We start from the raw sequence: 27,165 nt of genomic DNA, 5'->3' as shown, positions 1-27,165 counted from the left end.
ATATCTTGTTGATGATTTTTTTTTTGTCACTCACATCATTTCTAATTTTAAAAACTTACAACAGCTAAATATGAACAAATTAACAATATATAGTTTTAACCGAATAAAAAAACCTAAATATTTTGACCTTTTTTATTTAACCAAAAAATAAATACCACCTAAGTTTGACAAAAACTTATAAAGGAAATTTGTTTTACCTTTTGGCTTTTGAAATAAGAGAAATTACTCTTATTTTGATAGTAATGACTAAATAATCTAATTCAAAGAAGAAAGAGAAGCAAAAGAGAAAATACGTTCAATTAAACAAGGGTATATATGTATTATTTCCACCCATACAATATTGTTAAATTACTTACTTTTTAAATTTATGAAAATGTTAAATAAGGTTCTTTAGTCATTATATTTTTTAAAATATATTAATTAAACTCATATCAAATAAAATGCATTTTAATATATTTTTTTGGTTGAAAAAGTAAAAGGTTGATCTCACTTTTTCAAATATTTTTATTCTATTTAACCTTACGCCAATTTTCAACTGTATAAACTTTTGGATAGTTTTAACTGCTTGTGATCATTTCTTCATTTCAGTTCATGGAGCTGCTGCTGCTACGGCAATGGTGAAAAGCAAACTGCCTTTATAATTGCAACAAATTTGTTCGTACACTGAACCGGATGATACTTGTCATAACACACTTGATTAACAATTATGCTTAATAAACAGTACGGTTTTCAATAAAATCATTTTCTTACTGTAGTAGTGCAAGCAAGAAAAAGCAATGCCAAAGCTACTGACTTGCTTATGGAGGATGTGGGTATCCCATATTTTCCTTTCCCAAACAGGCCTTTAAGAAACGGCGAGAAGCATAGCACCACCCACACGCTACATATTATCTCCCCTATTCTTGATTCGATCCCGACATGATCAAATAGTCCTAACAAGGCTGTAACAAGTGCCATCAGGTGCACCAACAAAAGAGTAGTGGCCGGAACAAAAATCAGAGACCCATCAAAGGTGAATCGACCAGCATCCTTGTCACTGCCTTCACCAGGAGTAGTAGATTGGTCCTTTTTTGTAACTTCAAAGACGGTCTCCGATAACCCCAGGAGCTTTAGAATGACACTGAAAAATCCAAATAACCATGCAGTCACTGCGGTTATTCTCCCCATCCTCAAATTGTTCCAGCATGCTCGGATTGAAAACCCAGCTCCATAGTATTCAAATAGAGTGTAAAAATTGTAACTGACAAAGAGGGATATTGGTATCAACACAGCTGGCTCTTGGACCTGCGTCAATGATGATAAAACAAAGGTTGGTGAAGTACTACTACTAATGCTATGTATGCATTTAAGAGGAAAACTGAATGGTTTTAGTTTTGCTCACCTTGGGCAAGAAATGTGAGCCGGCCATGATGCAATATGCTGGCAAAGCAAGATAACAAAGCTCGGGAATTGACCGTAAAGCCCATGAAATAAACCACAGGTATGCAAGGCATTGGCGAAATTGGAGCTTTGCAGTGAAGGCGGCAATGAATGGGCTGTTCTTGCTGAACAGGATCTCAAGGAGGCCAGTGGCCCATCTCTTCTGTTGGGTAAGTGCAGCAGGCCCTCCTGAGGGTGCGCACCCAAGAAATGCAGGAGGGTCAGGCCGGCAATCTGTGGATTTCCAACCTCTTGCCTGTATCCTCATACCTGTGAGGACGTCTTCTGTTGTGCTTCCATATAAACAACCAATCTGAACATGGATAGCCACGTAATTACCAAGACATTTTAGGGTTATAGTAAGGTTACTGTAACGTTTAGTTCAGTTTCTTTTCAAAAATAAAAAAATAAGTAAATCCTTATTTAATGAAAAAATTTAGAACTAAAGGGAAAAAGGAGACTTTGACTTTGAGGGTTCACAAAACGGAAACTTGTGTTTGGTGCTGATAATATCACAATATTATGAGATTGAAAACCCAACTTTTCATTTTTTTAATATAACTATTCTAATCCCAAAAATAATATAGGCTTCATGCACTTTGGTTGAGCTATTTTTTAATACCCAATATGTCCTCCTCTTTCTGCTAGGTCAACTTCCATGTGGAAAAAAAAAACCAAAAATAAAAAGAACAACTTAATAGCTGTCGGACCTTCTTCCATCTAAGCGTGCTCCAACATCACCTCCACCATAACTCCTCCCAAACTTCTTCACTTCCATCCGTGGACTCCCCACTGTCAGGTCAACTGCTCATCTCCCACCACGTGCCGCCAAATCTTCCGTCCACCTCAACATCCTCTCAATGTGCCACGTCATGCTCCGGTGCTGCAACCTTGTCGGCATCACTATCAACGACGTCGTTTCATCGCAGTCACGGTTGCGGCTCATCATTAGCGGCTATCGAGGGAACCTCGACTCGGGGGAGACGCTAATGCGATACATAGAGTCAAGGTTCCTCAGCCATCGCCACGGTGACTGCAATGAAACGACGTCATTGATAGTGACACCGACAAGGTTGCAGCACCAGAGCATGACGTGGCACATTGAGAGGATGGTGAGGTGGGCGGAAGATCTAGCGACACGTGGTGGGAGAGGAGCAGTTGACCCAACAGTGGGGAGTCCGCGGATGGACGTGAAGAAGTTTGGGATGAGTTATGGTGGAGGTAATACTAGAGCACACTCAGATGGAAGAAGGTTCGGTTGCTATTAAGTTGTTCTTTTTATTTTTAGTTTTTGTTTTTTTTTTTTTTTTCCACGTGGAGGTTGACCTGGCAGAAAGAGGAGGGCATATTGGGTATTAAAAAATAGTTTTCGATCTCATATTAAAAAATGAAAAGTTGGGTTTTCAATCTCATAATATTGTGATATTACCAGCCCTAAACACAAGTTTCCCTTCACAAAATCACCTCACTCCAAACCAAGGACCTGAAAGAAAGACAACCCACCTAAGACTTGCAGGTCGACTTAACTAATCGATCTACCCCTAAAAAGTCGAGCTCAATCACTCTTGTCCCATGCACCTTAAAGTCAATAAAGCATAACCAAAAGCCTAAAGCATTGACAAAGGGAGAGGCCATATAAAGCCTACACCATGAAGCAAGAAGGAACCATATTTAGCAATCTTTTAAACTTATATAGCTAAATTAATACTAATAATAATAATAATAAAAAGGATAGTGCTAATCATTGCAACTTCAATGACCTTGTTTGTGGAAAAGATGTTGAGAATAGCATCTCAGCATGAGCAAAGAAGCCATGAATGGAGAATTTGCAAATGAGGAAGGAAATCCAAGCACAACCTAGACAAGTTAGATGTTATGCAGAACCAACTATCACAAATCCTTCACGAGCTGGAATGACAACAGTAAGAACACCAACAGCAAATAGAAAATATTCTAATTCGACAAGACGGCCTAATATGCCAATTGCGTTGAAATTTAAACAATGTGTACCTATCAACCTAGAATTGTTGGTGTCGAGCCAACTGGATTCAAGTTTGTCCAACTTCACTAGAGTTAGGTGAACTTCTTCCCTTGTTCGTACTTGTTGAAGAGTTCGTCCAACTTTACTGGAGTCAGACGGACTTTTTCCCTACACAGAAGGATGTCTGAACTAATGGTCCAAGCACACCCCTCCGAAGCTTAAGTTAGATGGGGATAGCTCTAACTATTTTTGTGGGAGAGAATGAGTGTGTGTACTTTATTCATGCTTCTTGAGGGATTTATATAGAGTTGATGCCATCGCCCTTATCTTGTAATGATAATTGTGTGGACTGTCAACGTCGTCATTACTGCGTGGACTGGGCAATAACATCAAGTAAGGGCTTTTGATTGGTGCCATTTGCTGACTGTTGTACCAAAATCTTGGACCGTGTAGCTAACTGTTCATTTAGCTTGCCAATGTTTGGGATTATGTGTTACAATTAATTGACATTGACTTTTGGGTGTAAATGGCGTCTAGTCCAACGCTCAGACATCAACCGGCTAGGTCGGTGCTCAGATATCAAGCATGGTTAACCACACATGTCAAAAATCCTAAGAACTTGACTAGATTGATTTACCCGTCTGAAAAGTCCAACCAACTTGGTCTATCCATTTCATCCGGCATTGCGAACTTGTTTGAAAGGTCAACCAGTTTGGTTTGTCCATTCTGTTTGGCATTATGGAAGAAGGAAAACTTCTTACTTCTAATGCTAGACGGAGCTTAACTTGGTCCAGACAGGTTACACGTTTGCCCTGGTCGACCAAAGGGTCTTGAGTCTGGAAAGGACACGTGGAGGGGAACCCCCCACAAGAATGACCAGGTTTTAGAGAGAAGTGTGATCAGCCGCACGTAGGGCACCTTGACAACCTAGACAACCATTCTTAAGGTTTGACCTATCCAAAAACCAGAGGATCTTGAACGAAAATACAAGAAGTTGGCAACAGAAGTACAAAAAATCAAATTGCAAGCTAATTCACCTGTCAAGGCCACTCGAAGCTAAAGAAATAAACTTAAATCCTTGCATTACATTTGTTCCAAGAAGAATTGTACCCACTACGTCCCACCAAAATTCAACCTCTATGATGGAACCAGTGACACATATATCATTTCCAGTAACTAATGGCCCTTGTGGATGTTCGAGAGGGACTACTCTAACGAGTCTTTCCGACCAGCTTGCATGGGTCATCCCTAACGTGGTTCCATTAGCTTCCACTGCATTCCATAAACAGCTTCACGCAATCGTGTGACCAGTTTATGACCTAATATGCCTACAACGAAAGGAAGTGTAGATTATCTATTCAACCTGAAGCAAGCAACAGCGAAATCATTGCAAAAATTCACCCATTAGTTCATCACTGAAATGGTCCAAGTGGAAAGCAATGACTAGCGGGCGGTAATTGTTGCTTTCAGAAAGACTTTATAGCCTAGAAGCCCTCTACTGTAGTCACTAGCGAAAAGTGGGTTGACTACCATGGAGGAACTCTTAGTGAAAGCAAACCACTACGCCAACAAGGAAGAAGAGCTAAGGGTCGTAGATAAAAAAAGGAAGATCACACTAGTCAAACATACTTTAGATTGAGGAGTTGGACCTAAGAAAAAAAAAAGGTTCAATAAAAATCCTCCCGTTAAGTTCACCTCATCCGTGACCTGAGTAGAATTCACGACCTCACCTCAAGAATTGTTGGCTAAACTAAAAGATGACCCGAACTTCTGATGGCCTCCAACGCCCATCTAGCCTTCTGAATAGCAAGATAGATCCAAGTATTTCCATTATTATCACATTCATGGACATCAAACAAATCATTGTAAGGCCCTACATTGATATCTCGAGAATGTAGTGTGGTGTAAAGGATTACAACAATACGTAAAGAAATATGCACCACGACGACCAACCTCGGTTGAGGCAAAGGAACAAGATGAACTACCATCCCTCAAAATAGATGACAACCTGGGACTAGCTATACATATTATCGACACCTACAATAACAAGACCCAAAATCGATTTGTTATGCATGTTGGCCAAAGAGTCGTCCAACAACAACACCATATTCAACCTACCACATTAATGTGCTCGAGTATTATAGAGTTCAACAGGATATGGGATCCAATGATAGAATTCATTGCACAAAACCTTAGACATGTGTCTCTCCCCCACAGTGACTGACTCATGCCCAATTGGTGTCTCAGCTGATTTGTGTTCAGCTGGTGCTCCTTGATTGAGGAAGTGATCAACAAAATTTATACCTATAACACCATACACTAGGGTAGCAAATACAAAGCTACTATAGTATAGTGGCTCTAAGGATCGTTCACTGGGAATGATTTGCAAGCAATCAAGGATACCAATTCCAAGTGAATTGGTCTTGTTTCATTTCACGGTTAGCTTAAGAAGTAAAACACAAAGTTTGATTGGTAAAGGTTTAGACTTAAACTAACTAACTTAACAGAAGTTTGGAATAATTTAGGAAGAAAAAGCATTCCTTGGAGATTTAGGTTCACTGGGGTGGTTCCTCATGCAAAAGACATAGCTCCGGTCAGATGGTTCATTTCCTCGCATTAGAGATTCAACTTAAAGTCAATTCTCTAATCGGTGATGTACAGAGACTCCTTCAATTAGATTTCACTTTAATTCTCTCACTGATACAACTTGCAATGGTTCATGCCTCTCACGAGCACTTACCATTCAAGGTGATCTTTAACCTTGGACTTCCCTTCACAAACTCGCAAGAGATAACTAATGGATGTCTCCTAGGAGTCCAAAAGCTTACCAAGTGTTGGTAATTCCAGAAAATCCTACCTTGAAGTCACCTACCAGAGGCTCGCAAGGGGTAAACTAGTGCATTTCCATGGTTGGAAATCACTTGCCTTACCAAGTGTTGGCCCAGGTGACTCTAAGGTGTTTTAAGTTAACTAAAAACATTGAAATCACTAAAGGATTTCACTTCCTCTTCATTACTAGCTAAAACCACAGAGTTTTGCATTTTTGCACTTGGAACCTTCCCCGGCAACCTTAGCTCCAAGGAATTGGAGGTTTAGTTACTCATTCTCTGGGGAAAACTCCTCAGAGAATTCATAACTTAGAAATAAAATGAAAATACAAAGTGAGAAGGTAAGGTAGTAGAAAGAAAAAAAACTTTTACTTCCTTACCAAATGGTTACAGAAGGAACTCCTCCTTGAGAACAGGCTCCCGAGAGGTATTTATATCAAAGCAATATAAAACTAATTGTTACAAAGATATTTGGTCTTTTTACTAACTTAAAAACTAAGGAATCATGTAATTGGTGGTTTACAAGGAGTATTTTGGAATTTAGACAACAAAAATCTAATGGAAAATATCTCCCAATGTCGGTAGCAAGCTTCGGGAGGCTTCCGGAGCCATTTCGCAGGAGAAAAGTGGTGTCTGCGAAATTTCGCAGACACCCAAGAGGGCTGCGAAATTATTCCGCAACACCGAGCTATCTTCACCAGGCTGCAAAGTTGGCTTCCATCTTGAAGTTTCCAGCTCCCTTCTCGCGGCATGGTTCGTGCATCGTCAGAAGGAGAAACACCTTACTATACAAAAGTGTTGCGAAATTCTCGCAACAAAAGGCTGATTCCGCAACACTTTAGAGTGACTGGCTTGTAATGGCTGCAACTTCTTCGTTTCAACTCCAAATTGCACACCGTTTGAAGCATTGGATTGTTGACTTCCTGAGCTTTGAAATGGTATATAGCTTGCATCATTTGGACTTCAGAAAGTGCTCCAAAAGTGGCTGCTACGACTGTCATCAAGAATATGCTCCATGACTGATCCTCTTTGCTTTTTCTCCTTGCAATCCGGATTCACTCTTGGCAATTGAATTCTAAGCTTTGCCCATGATTCCTCATAGCTCTCCTCATTCTTGACTTGCTTTGGTGATCAAAATACTAACAAAAACACCAAAACTTACACAAAGTGATCAAAATTGCTTTAAAGGATCCTTAACATGCCAATTGAGTTAAAAGGCCTAAACTACTACTCAAAAGTGTTAAAAAAGATTAATTAAAGGCTATCAAATAGCACTTTTTGAGTAGTAATCACTCCCCCCAACCGACATATTGCTAGTCCCTTAGCAATATAGGAGAGAAAAATGAAAATAAATAGCTAATTATACTAAAATTTACAACATCATGCTAAAGGAAAATAATTCTCAAGTGGCATGATGATCTATTTCTCACATGAATCATTAAAGAAATACAAACCCAAACCTCAACAAGAGTCATAACACTTATGCTAAACACTGTCAATCAAGGGAGTGCATTATGCAAACTGAAGTTTTAAAATCATTTCACTTTCTAAGAACTAAACTTCAATCTTCCACAAAAATCTATGTGTATTGGTTCCTTAGGTTCCGAGAATAATATGCTAATCTCACCCCCCAACCTATCTCTTTTCAACACTTTAGCAAACTGACCAAAATCAATAAGAAAAGAACACACTTTCATCTTTCTTTTTTTTTTTTTTTTTTTTTTTTTTTTTTTTTCAAGGTAGCTTTATGGGGTACTCTTTCTGACTTGTCCATGTAATGGGGGTCCATCGATGACTCCCAACCAATTAAGGTTTAGGGCACCAAGTTTTAAGGATCTTTCAACCACTAACTCCTCGGATTTTTCCCCGGACTTTTAAGAATGAATTTCTAATACCCAAGCATCTACCATATGCTAACTCTACCTATTCACCCTTGTAACGAGCATTGAGGTCGGTGACTCCCAACCAATTAAGGCTTAGGGCACCAGGCTTTAAAGATTTTCACCATATACCCCTCAGACCTTGCTCGGGTTTCAAGGCAAGCAAACAAATTTCTTTATTTCAAAGGCTCATTGGCCTTTTGCAGGGTGTTTCAATTTTTATCAAATGAGGTCAAATATACCAAGTCTCAAAATTATTTTAAGTCAAGAGGGAAATAGTTTTTCATCTTATAATCGGAAACTAATGTGCACAGTGTGTGGATAGCTTAAAGTAGAAGAACTCAATTCAATTTCAGTAGAAGTTTCAACAATTGAACCACTTTAGTAAGCATAATCCATACTCTAAGTCAAGTGAAAAACAACAGTTCAATTTCTCTTGGTTTAATTTGAAAATTTTTCCTCGAAATTCATGGAGAATAGAGTAACAAGAGTAAAAAGTAAAAACTACAACTAATTAACCAATAATTGCAATACCAAAAAGATTTAGCATACTTCCTTCCTCATACCCCCCAACCGAACTGAGCATTGTCCTCAATGTGATTTGAGTGACTGTAATCAAAGGGAGGAAGTGGTATCTCCTTGCTGATATCAAATTCGAATATTGATTGGGGAAAACCACATGTTTCAAAAAGAATAGAATATGTGAGAAAAGGAAATAATAATAACTTAATGTTAACTTTTAACAAGAAATAGTCAACTTGTATTACTTTGAGTTCATTTGATTACAATACTAAAGACAAGTAACACAAGGAATCCCATATATAGTACCAAAATACTGGGATTTCATTTCAACTAAAAAAAAAAAAACAAACAAGCATGCATAAAAACATAAATAGCAAATATATATAATGTCTGATGAGTGGGGTGATGGTGCTAAGCAGAAGGATCTGCTTCCTCAGTAGGTGGATCAGCTGGGGCTTCGGGCTCTGGAGCTTGAGACTCTGAAGGCTGAGAGTGTGGCTCTGGTAGAAATCAGTGACTACCCGAGGATAGAAAAAATCCCTTGGAGCTAACAGATGCTCCATATGATATCTCCTCAGCAGTTGGAAGGATTGGGCAAGCTCTGGCCTCACTCTGAATGCTGCTAAGTCGAAGCACAATTCAGAATGGAATGCCCGAGTTCGACAATCCAAGTTTCCTTCGATTGGGGGCTGAGGCAGCATTGGCCTTCGGATCACTTCTTCCAGAGGTGCTTCAGCTGCAATTTGGGGCTCTGGAATTGGCGCTTGAGGCTCCTGAGCTTTTTCTTGGGGTGCCGGAGATAGTACCGGCGATGGAATTGGAGTTGCTTCTGGTGAGGGAATTGGCGAGGGAACCGGTGACGGCACTGGAATTTGTACCGGTGAAGGATTTGGTGATTTCTCAGGGGATTGCTCAGTCAAATCAATTGGTTCAGAGCTCTCAACCCTGGTTTTCTTCTTCAATGGCTGACCACCTGACCTGGTTAAATATCGCCTTGCCGGTGGCTTTGGTGGCGCCGGCTTCACTGGAGGAGGGTTTGGTCTCGACGGCGAAGGCTTTGGAGTAGGTTCTGGAACAGAACCTGGGCTTGGCTCCTTTCGCAGACTCCTTTTGCGGTTCGAAGGAGATGAAGATTTTGCTCCTCGCGTTCGTGCCATTTTGGAGATATCGATCTTTGGCCGGCGCTGCTAAACGGAGAAGACGACCGGAGGTTCGGACGGCGTGGCTTGGCGAAGAAGATGAAGGGGCTGCGAGAATGGCTCTCTGATTTTTGAAACCCTTTTCGCAGCATTTTTGACCGGTATAAATAGGAAAAACGGAAGCCCAGGGGTCAGTTTAAGTTCCGCAACAAAACGCCAATTTCGCAGCAACTTGCCATTTTCGCAGCAACTTCGCAGTGAGTTTCGCAGCTGCGAAATTGATGTCACTGTGCTGCGAAGTGGCACTCGTGTGCCAAAACCACTTTCGCAATTGCGAAATACTCTGCGGAATAGGACTTTTGGTGCGAAATCACGCTTTTTCATTTCGCAACGCGTTTCGCAGCTGCCAAATTGATGCTACTGTTCTGCGAAGTGGCACTCGTGTGCCAAATCCACTTTCGCAATTGCGAAATACACTCGCAGAGGCTTCTACAGTGCTGCGGAGTGGTTTGGCAACAAAAATCACATTTCGCAGAGGTTTCCTTCACCCTGCGAAATTTCGCAGAGCTCTGTTTTTTCCCCTGTTTTTGCTCTGTTTCGGCTCCAATTTCGGCCCGATTTTTTTTTTTTCAATCCCCTTGAAATTTCTTCCACCTGGGATCATATAAAACGATTAAAACACACCTAAAAACATAATTTAAGATCAAAAACTAAGATCAAAAGCATAGAAACAACTTGAAAATTTACAAAATTTACAAAAATTTTGGACTGTGGTAAAACCACGCCCAGCAAACCCATTTCACTTAGGCTTTTTGAGGTTCAAGGAGGTTGATTGCCTCCTTTTCTGATTTGAATGACTCCATGAACGGCTTAAGACGATATCCATTGACTCTAAAGCTGTCCTTGCCATTGGAATTCAATAAGTCCACCACTCCATTGGAATATACTCGGTGAATAACAAATGGACCAATCCACCTTGACTTGAGCTTCCCAGGAAAGATATGGAGTCTTGTGTCATACATCAAAACTTTTTGCCCTTCCTGATTTAGTTTGCCTGGATCCCATTTGAAGCTTGCATCCTTCACTTGAGACTTGGTTTGAGATGAAGATATTACGACAGGACATTGATTATTTTCTTCAAGATATGTATATTTCAGCTCCACAGGTAAAGGCTTCAGATTGAGTTTTGGAATTTCTTTTTCAACAGCTGCCTCCTCTTCCTCATTGAACAAAGGTAGAATTCCTTCTATCTTTCTCCAACTTTGTAGAGTAGCAAGCCCAATAGGAGATTCAGAAAAACCTTCCTCAATATCCACAAAACTTTCATTCAACTTGTCTTGCATATGCTGATTGCAGTGCTCCTCCACCAAAGTATCAATAATACATAGCTCTTCTGGACCTTCTTCTTCCTCAGGAGTGATTTGCTTTTTAGACATGTAGAAAATATTTAGATCCAGTGTCATATTACCAAAAGTGAGTTGCATAAGCCCATTTCTACAGTTGATGATTGCATTTGAAGTAGCAAGAAATGGCCTTCCAAGGATGATAGGAACTAAATTAGCTTCCTTTACAGTAGGATCAGTATCAAGAACAACAAAATCTACAGGATAGTAGAAATTATCTACTTGAACCAATACATCCTCAATTATTCCTCTTGGAATTTTCACTGATCTATCTGCCAAAGATAAAGTGATTGATGTTGGCTTCAACTCTCCAAGTCCCAGTTGCTTGTAGACAGAGTATGGAAGCAAATTCACACTTGCTCCCAAGTCTAGCAAGGCTTTCTCCACTACCTTTCCTCCAATCATGACTGAAATGGTAGGACTTCCAGGGTCTTTGTACTTCAAAGGAGACTTACACTGTAAGATTGCACTTACTTGCTCAGTCAAGAAGGCTTTCTTGTTTACAGTCAACCCTCTCTTGATAGTACACAAGTCCTTTAGGAATTTTGCATACGTTGGAACTTGTTTGATCATATCCAGCAGTGGAATATTAACTTTCACTTGCCTCAATACTTCTAGGATTTCAGCTGCATTTCTAACCCCCTTTTTCCCCTGTAATGCTTGAGGAAAAGGTGGAAAAGTTGATTTCTTCAGCATTTCTTCCTTCAGAAGCTCTTTCTCTGGAATTGCTTTCATTGTTGCATCAGAGACCTTCTTTTCTTCACTGATCTCACTGCCTTTATCTTCCATTTCCTTCCCTTTCTTTATCTCTTCTTCTTTCTCAACATGTGGCTTGGGTGTTGGCTGCTCAATTTTTTTACCACTCCTTAGAGTGATCAAAGCTTTCACATCTTTCACCTGTGATGATTCTCCCTCAAGGCTTTCCACTTCATGGACACCTTTGGGATTTTGGTTAGGTTGAGAAGGAAATCTTCCTTTTTCTTGCAGTGTATTCAAATTTGTAAGCCTTGAAATTGAATATTGGATGTTATCAAATTTTTGATTCATATCATTTTGCATTCCATCCATTCTTTTGTTCAACATACTCTCCATTCTGTCCATTCTTTGATCCACTCTGTCCATTCTTTGATCCACTCGAGCATTGGTGGCTTCTTGCTTTCCCACTAAATCTGCCACTACCTTGCTGAGATTAGCTATTATTTGTTCAATACTTGAAGATTGCTGAGATGGTGGATCCGGCTGTTGGTATTGAGTTGCTCTGGCCTTCCATGAGAAATTTGGATGATTCCTCCAACTTGAATTGTAGGTATTTCCATAAGGAGCATTGTTATTGGGCCTGAATTGTCCAACAACATTTGCTTGATCTCTATACATTTCCCTTTCAACTGAAATTGCAGGGCACTTCTCCACCAAATGTTCAAACGATTGACAATTGGGACACAGCTTCACTTGCACTGGTGCTTCAGCAACAGCTTGCACTTCATGCATTCTTTTCAGCTCCAGCTCCTCCAATCTTCTTGTCATAGCTGCCAACTTTGCTTTCATGTCATCATCTTCTTTTAAATTATACATCCCAGCTTTTGCATTGTAAGCATTCAACTGAGACTTCATCTTTCCCACTTCTCCTTTAGTTGGTTCATCCCATCCCCTTGAAACATCAGCTACATAGTTCAAAAAATCCATAGCTTCCTCTGGATTTTTGCTCATGAAATCTCCTCCACACATTGTCTCAAGGAGTTGCTTCATTGAGGAGGACATACCATCATAAAAATAGCTCACCAATAGCCAAGTATCAAAGCCATGGTGAGGACAAGCATTTATAGCTTCCATGTATCTTTCCCAACACTCATAGAATTTCTCATTCTCTTTAGCTGAGAAGTTTGAAATTTGCCTTTTCAAGCCATTTGTTCTATGAGTAGGAAAAAATTTCTTGAGGAATTCAGCTTGTAAATCAGTCCAAGAGCGGATACTCCTTGGCCTTAAAGAATTAAGCCAAATTTTGGCCTTATCCTTTAAAGTAAAAGGAAATAACTTAAGCCTCATCAAGTCAATTGAAGCTCCTCCCTCTTGGAATGTATTACAAACATCTTCAAATTCCTTGATGTGTGCATACGGATTCTCACTTTCCATCCCATGGAAAGTTGGTAGAAGTGGAACAAGATATGGTCTGATCACTAGCTGCTCTGTAGGGGGCACTATACATGATGGTGCACTCATACGAGGTGGATGCATACGGTCCCTCATTGATCTGAATTCATTGAGATTGTCTTGACGACCTTGGTGACTATGCTGATCTTCAGGTGCAGCCTCCATGATATTCAAGATTACTTCAAATTCTCCTTTCTGAGGTGTATCACACTTAACAAGCCTACCTCCAATGTCTTGTATCCACTTTGGCATACACAACTAGTATTTAGCTGCAACTAAAAAATGAAAACAGAGGACAACAAGAACAGAGGACTACAATAGCAAAATTAAACTAGACTAAATTTTAAAAAGATAAACTTAGATTGTAAATAAACAAAGAGAGAATGAAAATTAGTAAAGTGAAAGAAACTTTACCAACTTGTGATGAAAATCACAAGTGCTCAAAAATGGTATCACAATGAACTTGACACTCATTCCCCGGCAGCGGCGCCATTTGACTCATGCCCAATTGGTGTCTCAGCTGATTTGTGTTCAGCTGGTGCTCCTTGATTGAGGAAGTGATCAACAAAATTTATACCTATAACACCATACACTAGGGTAGCAAATACAAAGCTACTATAGTATAGTGGCTCTAAGGATCGTTCACTGGGAATGATTTGCAAGCAATCAAGGATACCAATTCCAAGTGAATTGGTCTTGTTTCATTTCACGGTTAGCTTAAGAAGTAAAACACAAAGTTTGATTGGTAAAGGTTTAGACTTAAACTAACTAACTTAACAGAAGTTTGGAATAATTTAGGAAGAAAAAGCATTCCTTGGAGATTTAGGTTCACTGGGGTGGTTCCTCATGCAAAAGACATAGCTCCGGTCAGATGGTTCATTTCCTCGCATTAGAGATTCAACTTAAAGTCAATTCTCTAATCGGTGATGTACAGAGACTCCTTCAATTAGATTTCACTTTAATTCTCTCACTGATACAACTTGCAATGGTTCATGCCTCTCACGAGCACTTACCATTCAAGGTGATCTTTAACCTTGGACTTCCCTTCACAAACTCGCAAGAGATAACTAATGGATGTCTCCTAGGAGTCCAAAAGCTTACCAAGTGTTGGTAATTCCAGAAAATCCTACCTTGAAGTCACCTACCAGAGGCTCGCAAGGGGTAAACTAGTGCATTTCCATGGTTGGAAATCACTTGCCTTACCAAGTGTTGGCCCAGGTGACTCTAAGGTGTTTTAAGTTAACTAAAAACATTGAAATCACTAAAGGATTTCACTTCCTCTTCATTACTAGCTAAAACCACAGAGTTTTGCATTTTTGCACTTGGAACCTTCCCCGGCAACCTTAGCTCCAAGGAATTGGAGGTTTAGTTACTCATTCTCTGGGGAAAACTCCTCAGAGAATTCATAACTTAGAAATAAAATGAAAATACAAAGTGAGAAGGTAAGGCAGTAGAAAGAAAAAAAACTTTTACTTCCTTACCAAATGGTTACAGAAGGAACTCCTCCTTGAGAACAGGCTCCCGAGAGGTATTTATATCAAAGCAATATAAAACTAATTGTTACAAAGATATTTGGTCTTTTTACTAACTTAAAAACTAAGGAATCATGTAATTGGTGGTTTACAAGGAGTATTTTGGAATTTAGACAACAAAAATCTAATGGAAAATATCTCCCAATGTCGGTAGCAAGCTTCGGGAGGCTTCCGGAGCCATTTCGCAGGAGAAAAGTGGTGTCTGCGAAATTTCGCAGACACCCAAGAGGGCTGCGAAATTATTCCGCAACACCGAGCTATCTTCACCAGGCTGCAAAGTTGGCTTCCATCTTGAAGTTTCCAGCTCCCTTCTCGCGGCATGGTTCGTGCATCGTCAGAAGGAGAAACACCTTACTATACAAAAGTGTTGCGAAATTCTCGCAACAAAAGGCTGATTCCGCAACACTTTAGAGTGACTGGCTTGTAATGGCTGCAACTTCTTCGTTTCAACTCCAAATTGCACACCGTTTGAAGCATTGGATTGTTGACTTCCTGAGCTTTGAAATGGTATATAGCTTGCATCATTTGGACTTCAGAAAGTGCTCCAAAAGTGGCTGCTACGACTGTCATCAAGAATATGCTCCATGACTGATCCTCTTTGCTTTTTCTCCTTGCAATCCGGATTCACTCTTGGCAATTGAATTCTAAGCTTTGCCCATGATTCCTCATAGCTCTCCTCATTCTTGACTTGCTTTGGTGATCAAAATACTAACAAAAACACCAAAACTTACACAAAGTGATCAAAATTGCTTTAAAGGATCCTTAACATGCCAATTGAGTTAAAAGGCCTAAACTACTACTCAAAAGTGTTAAAAAAGATTAATTAAAGGCTATCAAATAGCACTTTTTGAGTAGTAATCAGTGACCCATTGGTAGTCACCCTACAGATTAGGTCATACCAAGTCCAAAGGATTCTAGTTGACACTAGGAGTTCCACATCTTTTTCTATGGTTGTTCCCAATTAATGGACCAAGAGCATCAAAAAGTGGAACCAAGTTAGACCATTTTGGTTGGGTTCAATAGAAAAACCACCCAAGCATAGGATAACTAACCTTGGAGGTGGTGATCAAATCAACCAAAAACCCCAACCCACTTCCAAATCGAAATATCTACTTCCTTGTACAACACCATTCTGGGTCGACCTTGGATACATGCCACCCATGCAGTGACCTTGACCTAGCATCAAAAGATTAAGATGCAAACTCCAAAGGGAATACAGAAAGTATTAGGAAACCAGCTCACTGCTTGGCATTTCCATCTAGCTATAATGTATGCAATACTTACAACTGTAAGACCACTACCCTTCGTAACTCCTGACAAATAGCAATTAAAGAAATTCCTCCTCCCCGGCCAAGCCAAAAGAAGATCAAAAGCGGTAGAAGGTAGCAAAGCCCACTTGGGAAATCGTGATATGAAAGCAAAGCAACAATGAAAAGTAATAGATAATGTTTTGCAAGAAAGCCTAGAAGAGTGTTTACGAGCCTATGTGCACGTGTTTTCTTGGCAACCACAGGATATGCTAAGGGTAAATCCACAAGTCTATAGTCACTAACTCAATGTCGAACCCCATTTCCCACCGATATAGCAAAAACAAAGTTGTTTTGCACCATTTAAAAATCAAATCATATGAAAAAAGTTAAAAAAACTACTTGCCATCAAATTCATACGAGAGGTCAAATACCCAACCTAGCTGGGCAATGTTGTGATCGTACCAAAGAAGAACAAGAAATGGGTGATGTGTGTAGATTACACTAACCTCAACAAGGCTTGTCCAAAAGACATTTACTCACTACCTTGTATAGATAAGCTAGTGGATTTCGTCGTTGGGCACAAGGTATTGACCTTCTTAGATTCATACAATGGATGCAACCAAATTCCCATGCACCTTAACAACGTGGAAAAAACTGTCTTCATTATGGAGCAAGGAACATATTGTTACAAGGTAATGCCTTTCAACGTAAAATGGTGTGAGTATTCTAGTAACAAATAGGAAGGGAGGTCAAGGTCTACATGGACGACTTGATGGTAAAAAGTAAAAGAGCCAATGATCATCCCCAACACCTAGCCGAAGTATTGGCCGCTATATTCAAGCATGAGATATGGCTTAATCCAATTAAATGCATCTTTGAAGTTACCAGTGGAAAATATTTAGGGCATTTGGAAACAAGGCAGGGCATTAAGGCAAACCTAGACCAAATCCATGCGATACACAACATGAAGATCCCAACTACACAAAAGGAGGTACAAGAAGCCGAAAAAATAGTAGCCTTATCTCATTTCATATCCTAATTAACTGACAAGTGTAAACCCATTTTTGTTTTGCTAAAAAAAAAAAAATTACGGTAGGACATGAAATGCACTGAAGCCTTCAAACTACTAAAAAAGCACCTATCACACCCGTCAATCCTCTCAATACCCCAACCTCATGAGAAATTATACATCTACCTAAAAATCTCAAGGCAGGTTGTAAGTGTTATCTTGTTTCAAAACCAAAAAAGTAAAAAAAGACCAATCTACTATGTAAGCAAAGCATTGTTGAATACTGAGCTCAGTTATACCCAATTGGAATAGTTAACCCTGGCCTTATTGATTGCTACTCGAAAGCTTCGATCATACTTTCAAGCATTGTTGAACACTAAGATCAGTTATACCCAATTGGAATAGTTAACCCTGGCCTTATTGGTTGCTACTCAAAAGCTTCAATCATGCTTTCAAGTGCATACCATCATCGTATTAACTTCTTACCAATCAGAAACGTCCTCAGCAAACTTAACCCATTTGGAAAGATGCTACAATGATTTGTGGAGTCAAGTGAGTATAACATGAGCTATAAACCACATACTACAATTAAAAGAGCAAGTGTTAGTAGACTTTGTGGTTGAGTTCACAAAAGAAGTTAAACCAGAGACAAACCAAGGCCATAAGAGGTTTACGTTCTCTATGTAGATCGGGCTTCAAACCAACATGGTGTAAGGATTGGAATCCACATGGAAACCCCATTCGTAAGTATAGACAAAAGCATTGTACTTGGATTCGAAGCATCCAAAAATGAATCAAACTATGAAGCCTTACTTCGTGGATTAGAAGTATCTCGACTTTTAGGAGCCCAAAAAATTCAAGTATACTCGGAACTCCAAACTTATGGTATGTCAGGTCCTATCTCAATATGAGGCCAAAGATGATCGAATGGGAGCCTATCTGTCTAGAGTCAATGAAATCAAACAAACCTTCAACAAATTCAATATTGAACAAATTCCGCGGGAGAAAAATGTGATCGCTGACCTATTGGCTAACCTAGCAATACATCTTAGGGTGGACAAGCAACAAAGTGTTAGCTTGGAATATCAAAAGCAACCAAGCATATACAGATGCGAATTGAGTGTAAACTGCAGTAACTCTATCAATGAAGAAGACTGGAGGACACCATTCCTAAAATATCTTAAAAATGAAACGTTGTCAAAGGATAAAAAAAAAATGCACATAAACTCTAAGTTTAGGCCTTGCAATATACAATCATTGATAAATAGTTATATTTACATTCCACACAAGGTCCCTACCTCTAATGTTTATCACACCTTGAATCCTAGTATTTCCTAGCAAAAATACATCAAGGGCAATATGGAAATCACTATGGCAAAAGAATGTTGATGCACCAAGCCCTTAGTCTAGGATACTATTAGCCTTACGTGCAAAAATATGCTATGCAATTTGTCTAGGCTTGTGAGAGGTGTCAAAGGTATGCCCTTCAACAACACCTACCACCATAGAAATATTACCCGACTATTACAACTTGGCTTTTTGTTCATTAAGGGTTAGACTTGATTGGGTCATTACCTATATCAACAGCTCAACAACACTACCTCCTAGTTGCCACTAACAATTTCATAAAATGGATTGAAGCAGAACCATTATCTCAAATAAGAGAGAAGAACATCCACACTTTCCTCTGGAAGAACATCATTTGTTGGTTCAGCATTCCACAAGAGATCACTATCAATAATAGAATGTAGTTTAAATCCTTAGAGTTTAAGGATTTATGCCAAGAATTGGGTATCCAACATCATTTATCAACTCTAGCTTACCCTAAGGTAATGGACATGTAGAAATTAGTAACATAACAATACTTGCAGCACTCAAAAAATGTTTGGAAATATCTAAAGCCAAATGGGTTGAAGAGCTACCGGTAATCCTATGGGCATACCGGGCCACACCTCACATCATGACAACTAAGAAAACTCATACGAAGTGGAGGTTAGTACCAATTAATATAGGAATGTCAACCCTTTGTGTACAATATTATGAAGGGAAAGACAACCAAAGGACTCTAATCGAAACCACCCCTTCTTGGAGGAAAGGCATGAGAAGGTGGTCATTCAAATAGTTGCTTATACCAACAACAACTGTTAAGAGCATACAACCAAAAAGTCCAACATCAACCCATATAAATGGGAATATCTGGTACTCTAAGCTATACATAATCCAAATAGACATGCGGATGAAGGCAAGTTTGTGCCAACTTAGGAAGGTGCCTTCAGGTTATCAAAATGTCTTGAACTGAAACATGTTGGCTAGTACAACCAGATGGGGCACCCCTACCTAAACCTTGGAACTAGATACACCTTAAAAAGTACTATGCATAATTGTATTATGTATTAAATCAATTTGGTTCGCTTTAACTTAATTGTGCAATGTAAGAATGGGAAAAATTGGGTAAGCAACCTCCAAAAAAGCTTAAATACAAGCAAGCATATATGCCGCAACACCATAAATTAGCCAAAAATAAAAATAAAAATGCTTAAATGGTCATTATATAGAGCTTCGACTGTATTTTCCAACCCATGTTGATTGTACCTACCCCTAATAGGACCATACCATAGTTCAACCCTACCTCTTGGTAAAAGGTGAGGGCATTCTACCTACAACACAAACTCATCTATTTCCCAAACTTACACAACACATATAATTGCCAAAAGAAAATTTCATTCTTAGCATATCGTTCACTACAAAAGAAATATCTCATATAGTTTGAAATAGGGCAAACATTTCCAAAACAAAAACAAATGGGAAAAAAAGGGCTAGAACAAAGTGTTGTCAGGTTTCCAACAGTAAAGCAATTTCAAGTCTAAAAGAATCTTTCTCCAACAAAAACCCAGACTCCTTTGAAAAAGTATTAATGTCAATCTCCAAGGTATCACCCTTGATTTGAGAAAAGTTAGTGACTAAGGGAACAGAAAGAGTAGCATTCTTCATTGTCTCATCTTCCTTCGATCTAAAAGCCTCAATAACTACCTCATGAACAACACCCAAGCTCTTTGCAACTACCTTGCTTTTTTCTTGGCTCATTGTGATGTCCACCAACCAACCTAAGCTCCTTGAAACACCAAAATCCTTACAGTCAATAAGATTTCAAAAAACAAAAAAAAGTTCACCTCTAAATCCAATGTAGTAAGACCACCATTCGTACCTAGAAAATGATCATCCATAAGGAATTGGTTGGAAGACCCATTAGATTTACTACCAAAATCAAACTCAAGAGGGTCAAAATACTAAATTCCAAGCTTCAAATACTCCAACCAAAAACGTCCTCCTCATTTTGGTTCTGCTTATCATGGGCCAACAAGTCACTAGTAAGTTGCATGTAAACTTTGTCACAAAATTTTTATCTCTCTTTGTCTCAGTTTTCTTGCAAGTGGAATAGGTCCAATTCGCACATCACCCTGGCTCATCTAATCTCCTCCAAAAGATTGCTCAAGTCATTTTTTTCTTTAGAAAGTGACTTCAAGTGAGACTCCAAGTCCCTAAAACAAACCCTAAGAGGCACAATCTTTTGCTGGAAATTGGTCATAATATTCCACTCAACCTTCAACTTGGATTTAACATGACCAGCTCTTTTGAGATGACCTCCACTTGGGAGGACATACTCTCACTTGGTCCCTCAACCCGACCTAGTTGAGTCGAGACGAAGTAAGACGCTGACAAATAACCAAGTTGAACTATAAGGCCTACATGGATGAGGAAAACACATAAAACATAAACTATAAGCCAACTCAATGACTCACACGGAACATAAAAACATAGGGAAAAGGAAAAGAAAACTTCAATTTGCACCCAATAGGTCAGCCTAATTGATTTATCAACCACCTCACGATTAGAAAAACCCGAAATAAATTTGGCATCACTAGGAAGAGTTGACCACTTAGCTACCTCAACCACCGAAAGTAAATCCCTACCAACAGAAAGCATCTCGAAATCAGAATCTTTTCCCCCTTTAGAACTTAGGTTATGAAGGGTTCCTAATGAAGAGATTTGAGAAAACAAAATAAAATACACTGATTTTAACGTGGTTTGGAAGAATGCCTATGTCCACAAGAATAGGGAAGAAGACTTTCACTGTATCAAAATTAAGGTTACGTAAAAGGGTATTTATACTAACTCTCAGGTATTGAAATTCTAAAAATACCCTTGAAGTGTACACTCCGTTCCACTCCAGCATTTGCCCTTCTCTTTTTTTTTCTCCATATATGTTTTTCACTCAATATGAGTCATATACTACAATAGAGGACGACATGGCCAAAACCTTCCTTATGTCCCTGACATCTAAAGTGTCCTTCTCCATTGCTCCACCTATCATTCTTAGAGCTTTAGATTTAGTCGAATCTTATGCATCTTCAAAACTTACAATGAGATCGATCGAAGTAGAGGAAAATGATGTCTTACTCTTCAAAGTCCCAAAAGAATGGGTTACCCTAACACTTGAATGAGCCTTGCTCTATCCTTTGGGATTGTCAGTGACCCAATAGGCCCCTAGTGGTTGACCCAATGTTTTGAGACTTCCCATCCGAAGAAGATTGTTTCAACAAAGGTTGCTAATGCTTCCTCTTTAGACGATCAACAACTAAAGGAGGTGTGAGAAGTAGGAATTTTTTTTCCAAAGAAGTCACCCGTTCGGATTGATGAAAGAAATGTTGGAGAGAAATCAAACCCAAGGAGATGAAATTGGCATACAATTGGGTTGGCTTCAACAAAACCTTCTAGTCACGAAAACAATGTCAATTTTGAACCACCAGTGATCTCAGCTCGATAGGAATCACTAATCTCTAGAACCTCGGTATCCTCTATCACTACAAGAAAAAGTAAAGGCAAGGCACAATCTACAAAGAAGAAAAGTATGAGTGTTTAGCTAGGTTGGCAATTCTGGACAAAATTCTTATGAGTCACATCCAAGTTTTCCAAGAAAATTTTTAAATGGATTTTCTAAAAAGAAAAAGGGGTTGATTCCTTAAGCATTCATCTCTTATTGTTTGTGAGTTTGTGTAAAAACTCATTTTCTTCTTATGTGAATTCAAGAAGAGGCTGAGATCGAGCTTGGTGTGGACTCCAAGTGTGCTTCTAAAGAAGAATGTGAGAAACTAAAAGTAAAAGATACTAGTTAAATGTTTCGAGAAGGGATTGGTTGGTTTGAGTTAGGTAAAACCTTGTATTCAATTTTTATTCTTTATAGTGGATGTTTTTTTATCAGTTATAGGCCTGTGGTTTTTCATCTCTTCGAAGGTTTTCCACATTAAAATTCTGTGTCAATTATCTCTTTCTCTCATTCCACTCTTTGATTTATTTTCAGTTTTTGATATCATTGGTTACTTGGGCATATATGTTAAATGGAAGATATCTGAGCTGAAATAAGTGTGATTATCCATGAAATGTCTTTAATAATTTTTTTGTTCATTTTAGTTAATGATATCTTGTAGTAAATTGAAATGAGTTAAGAAGGTAATTGTTCTTTTGAATTAATTTTGAGGAGTGTTGAAGCATTTGCATGTTAATTGCATAAATTATTAGGAGAGTATTGGTGCATACATACTTATTTGTAGATTTTATGTTTTATTGAAAAGTTGTTGGAAGAAAAGTTTATTGATATTGAAAAATTCTAAGATTAGGTAATCTTTGTTGGGACATTTTGTTTTTATAGTTCAACAACACCTATTCAACCCCCCTCTAGGTGTAGTCCATTATTAAGATTCACCTCAGAAAGAAAAGAGGAAAGGCAAAACTCAAAACTAAAAACTAATGTGACATGTCATGTGTTATGTGAACCCTAGGAAGGTCATTGGGTTCAAAAGGTCCAAACTTTCATTTAGCCAAAATGGCAACAATACCACAATTCAGGTCTTTATTGGTCGAGGGTGCCCCGGTGATGAAGCCAGTTACACCTAAGCAAGCAAACAAGTACCATTCATGAGGAATGTGAGACTACTTCATAGTATAGACGTACATAACATCCCTCATTGAAATATTCAAACCCCTTAAGTAATCTAACACGATCATTGACATGATCGAACGAATGATGTTAATATATAGTTGGTTCGAGGCAAGTCGAAGATGACACACTAAGCTTCTAAACAATGGAAGAAGTGGAAGTCAAAACCCAGCCTCGAAGTAGCTTTTGGGCAAGAACATCTCACCTTCAACTAGACTCCCTTTGGCCAGGATTACATCCCCATCATCCATGAAGCAAAGTCCCACTAACAGTTGGATATTAAACTTAGCATGAAACTATTCAATCGACCCAGAGGCATTCATCCTTTTTTTTTTCTTCAACATGGCTGGAACAGGAAAATATATAAGAAGAAGAAGAAGAAAACCATAAATGAAGAAAGAAAATGGGAGATATAATACTTATCGACTATTGAAGGAAGAAATAATAATTAGCGTGGGATTTGAAAGAGAAAACCCTCAATTGAGGAAAGGCTAAGGATGCGGCACGTGGACAAATCTCAACCATCAAACATGAGATTAGTGGAAGAAACTGCCTCAAAACGGAGGAAACCAAAATGGGTATACCGCCATTGAAAATTGCACTAGCACTGCCTAAACATCATTAGCACACAACCCAAAAAGAAAAGGCTCTAACCTCTTCCAAGAAAGAAAAACTCAAGGCTGGGAGGGGGGAAGGGGGATATTGAAGGTGCACAAAATCACCTCACCCCAAAGCAAGGACCAAAAAGAAAGACAACCCACCTCGGACCTGTAGGTTGACCTAACTAACCAACCTGCCCCTAAAAAGTTGAGCTCAACGACTCTTTATCACCATGCGTCTTAAAGTCCATAAAGCAGAACCAAAGCCTGAAGCAGTGACAGAGGGAGAGGCTATATAAAGCCTATGCCATGAAGCAAGAGGGGATCATCTTTAGCAATCTTGTAAACTTACAGCTAAATTAATCAAGTAGCAGGGAAGTGCTAATCATTGCAACTTTAGATTTCATTTGAGGTACGTGCTATTCTTGTTGTTCTAAATATTTGCAGCTCACCTTTGTACCCCAGCTAGTTCCATACTCGTAGCTGCAAGTTGCAACTTCTTGTGCTGCCTCAACCCGATTCAAAAGATCATATGGACAATGCGAAATCCCGCTCAACCCGGATAAGATCCTTGCAGCTGTTTTGGTGAATTCCTTTGAATTTCCGAATGTTTTTTGTATTCTCTCATCAGTTAATTTTCCTACCAAGAAGTAGAAAATTGTAATGCTTAGTTTCATATAACATTTTAAGATCCCCCTAAGAAAATTAGAATGATACATAAGACAAATAAATTGACTGCATACCACTTCTTCCTTTGATCTCCATCCTGCCATCTGGCCATAACCCATAGATAACTTTTCTTCTATGAAAACATCCCGTTCCAATGTACGTAGGTCCTTGAAGCCCTGCTATCCCACTTCCCAGATACTGATTCAACAAACATATCAATTAATGAAAAAATAAAATAAAAGAGGCTTCTACTACGTGTGCTCTATAGTATGGAAGAGATCACTCTTCGCTATTGAAATTTGGCATACCTTATACAAAACTACTAGCTGATTTCCAAATGGGTCGTCCTTTAGTCCATCATAGAAGCATTGTGGAGACTGAACAAACCCGCAGTCCTGTTCATTCTTGGAACCGAGGAGCAAACACATTGCATGATGAAAAATCTGTGGATTGTTGGCGTACATATCACAGTCTACGTTCAGCATGAAAGGAGCATTTGTCATAGCTCCAGAGACTCTGGTCTGTTTATCAAGAAACAATCAGAAAAAGAAGGAGATCAGTAGTTATATTAATTCAAGGGAGCTTCCTTACCAGAACATTCATGGCACCGGCTTTGTAATGGTGTGGATGCTTGGGATCCTTCTCCCTGGATACATAGACTAGATGTGGCAGTCCATCAGAGCGGCTCTCCTTGTTCTCCAATATAACCTACAAAGTCACATCCGTGGTTATAGAAATGTTGTCAAATACTTCCTTCACCACAACTCCCTAGCTCTCTCATGTCGCAACCGAATAGTTATAGCTTAAATAAAGCTCATGGCAAGCTTGTTGAATTTAGTATCGTATTGAACTTTTAATCTAACCATACCATTGAACATAAATATAAAGAAATATATTTTAAATACAATAAAGTACAAGTACGAAGAAATAGAGTATAAATCAAAATACAAAGAAATAAAACTTTTTTAAAATTGCATGACTATTTTTTATTAATTAAAGAAAGTTTTTTTATATATAATATAGAAAAGGACAAAAACAAATAACTTTATACTATCATTCTAATCTCCTATGATTAGCTTTAAGTGGTCCTTTGTTCTATATCGATTACAATATGTTCGAGATTGTTTGTTTCTTTTTATCTTTTTATTAATTTTTTATAATATAGAAAATGACAAAAACAATTACTTTATACCATCATTCTAATCTCCTATGATTAGCTTTAAATGGTCCTTTGTTCTATATTGATTGCGACCCATTCCCCATTCGAGATTGTTTGTTTCTTTTTATCTCTACCTACAAAATAAGTTTGAAGCTAAAGTTATAATTTTTAAAAAGTAATATTGATATCATAAGGTTTGTATTAAACATAAAATAACTTTTTGTGTAAACTAAAATAAAGGTTTTATAAGAAATAAGATTTTCATGACTTTTATATTAACCTTTTTCTTAAACCATAAGTATAAAATTAATCAGAAATAAAATCTTTTATTGAACTTAAAATTTTTTTTTTTTAGAAATCAATCCAAATAGACCTAATAATGGTAACAATAAGTAAACAAATCAGCTAGTTATATCTTTAAACATACCTTGATTATAGTTGGATGGCTTCCCTTTTTTATATTTGAGAAAGCGACAAAATCTGCAGTACTAAGCTCATGTGAAATTGACTTCAGGGTTGCGTGTTCAATTCTTCGTCTAAGCTCTTCATATTCGTCCTACAGAGGGATGAAGAAAAAGAAAATTGGACACGAACTTGCTTGATAGTGGATTTTTTTTTTTTTTTTGTTTCTTTAAAGGAGATTTTATATATAAAAAGGATAAATAAAAAAAATAATGATAGTCAATAAATTAAAGGAGAAGAAAATTCTAGATTCAGGATCATCTGCATTCTAATCATTGTTATTAAATAAATAAATAATTGCACTAAGTTGAACTAAAATAATTAAGGACCACTTATGGTTCCTACTAAGAATAGTGCGCGTACCATTATCTTTCTGTATTCTTGTAGGAACTCCGTTGAATTATCATGGGATGGTAACAACTCTCTGGAGAAGTATCTAAAGGGAGCTCTAGTTTGAATACCATACTTCTTACAGAAAGGAACCCAAAGCTTAGCAAACTTGGATGCTTCAAGGAGAGCGTAGAAGGTGAGAGGGGAAGCCCCATCATCGGACACATAGCAAGAAAGCTTGTTAGCTGGATAGTCAACTGCCAGCAAGGAGAGGACAGTGTTTACAGTGATGATAGGGGGTTCCAGCATGGGGTCTGCAGTTGTCACAAACATGTCCACTGGAGGAAGCTCATCAACTCTGTTCAGAAGATCATAAGTATAGTCATATATAAAATTTGAAGGCAGAAAAAAACACCAAAGCACATGAAGAGTTTTACTAAGAGCATTATTGGATACCGATAACATTGTAGAAGACGTTCAGGGTATGTTTTGTAGGACACAGGGTTCCATTTGGTGCTGACGTTAAGAATCCAAATAAAGGTGAACCATGACTCACAGAGGAAGGCGAGGAGCCAAGTGAAGCCATTGTTTTTGAGGGAAAGGAGACGATAAGCAAGGAGAGAGAGAAGAAGGAAGAAGATGGTGAGGTCCAAGGCTCTATGGAATGTGTTTTTCTGGGGAAATTTTTCATGGAGAGGTGAGGAGATTGGTTTGGCCATTGGAAAATGGAGGAGGATACTTGTTGGACAGATGGTGTATGTAGTTTGTGGAGATGTTATTGGACTTAATAGTTGCGCTGGCCATTCCTTGCAAAGCAAACCTAACAGTAGTTTCTCCTCT

General features: G+C 38.6%; 1 protein-coding gene across 1 annotated transcript; it reads right to left on the bottom strand.

Moving 5' to 3' along the window:
* Positions 1–738: 738 nt before the first annotated feature.
* Positions 739–27,044, bottom strand: LOC100244815 (cellulose synthase-like protein H1). The gene is made up of 9 exons (XM_019223368.1): positions 26,782–27,044; positions 26,359–26,683; positions 25,961–26,089; positions 24,966–25,082; positions 24,683–24,895; positions 24,430–24,572; positions 24,158–24,371; positions 1,382–1,732; positions 739–1,284 (listed from the first exon to the last, which is right to left on the bottom strand). Exons 1-9 carry the CDS (start codon positions 27,042–27,044, stop codon positions 739–741), a joined length of 2,301 nt encoding a protein of 766 aa, XP_019078913.1.
* Positions 27,045–27,165: the final 121 nt, after the last annotated feature.

Source organism: Vitis vinifera, chromosome 12, assembly GCF_030704535.1.
Source record: "Vitis vinifera cultivar Pinot Noir 40024 chromosome 12, ASM3070453v1".
Taxonomy (NCBI): Eukaryota; Viridiplantae; Streptophyta; class Magnoliopsida; order Vitales; family Vitaceae; genus Vitis; species Vitis vinifera.
The sequence above is the reverse complement of the archived record's forward strand: the minus strand, read 5'-3'. Positions and strand labels throughout refer to the sequence as shown.

Bases quoted from the DNA above. Each gene is read 5' to 3' on its own strand.
- LOC100244815 (XM_019223368.1), bottom strand. From the start codon at position 27,044: ATGGCCAAACCAATCTCCTCACCTCTCCATGAAAAATTTCCCCAGAAA. The intron at 26,090-26,358 runs GTACGCGCACTA...ATCCCTCTGTAG, and splicing joins AAGAATACAGAAAGATAATG to GACGAATATGAAGAGCTTAG. The intron at 25,083-25,960 runs GTATGTTTAAAG...GTGACTTTGTAG, and splicing joins GCCATCCAACTATAATCAAG to GTTATATTGGAGAACAAGGA.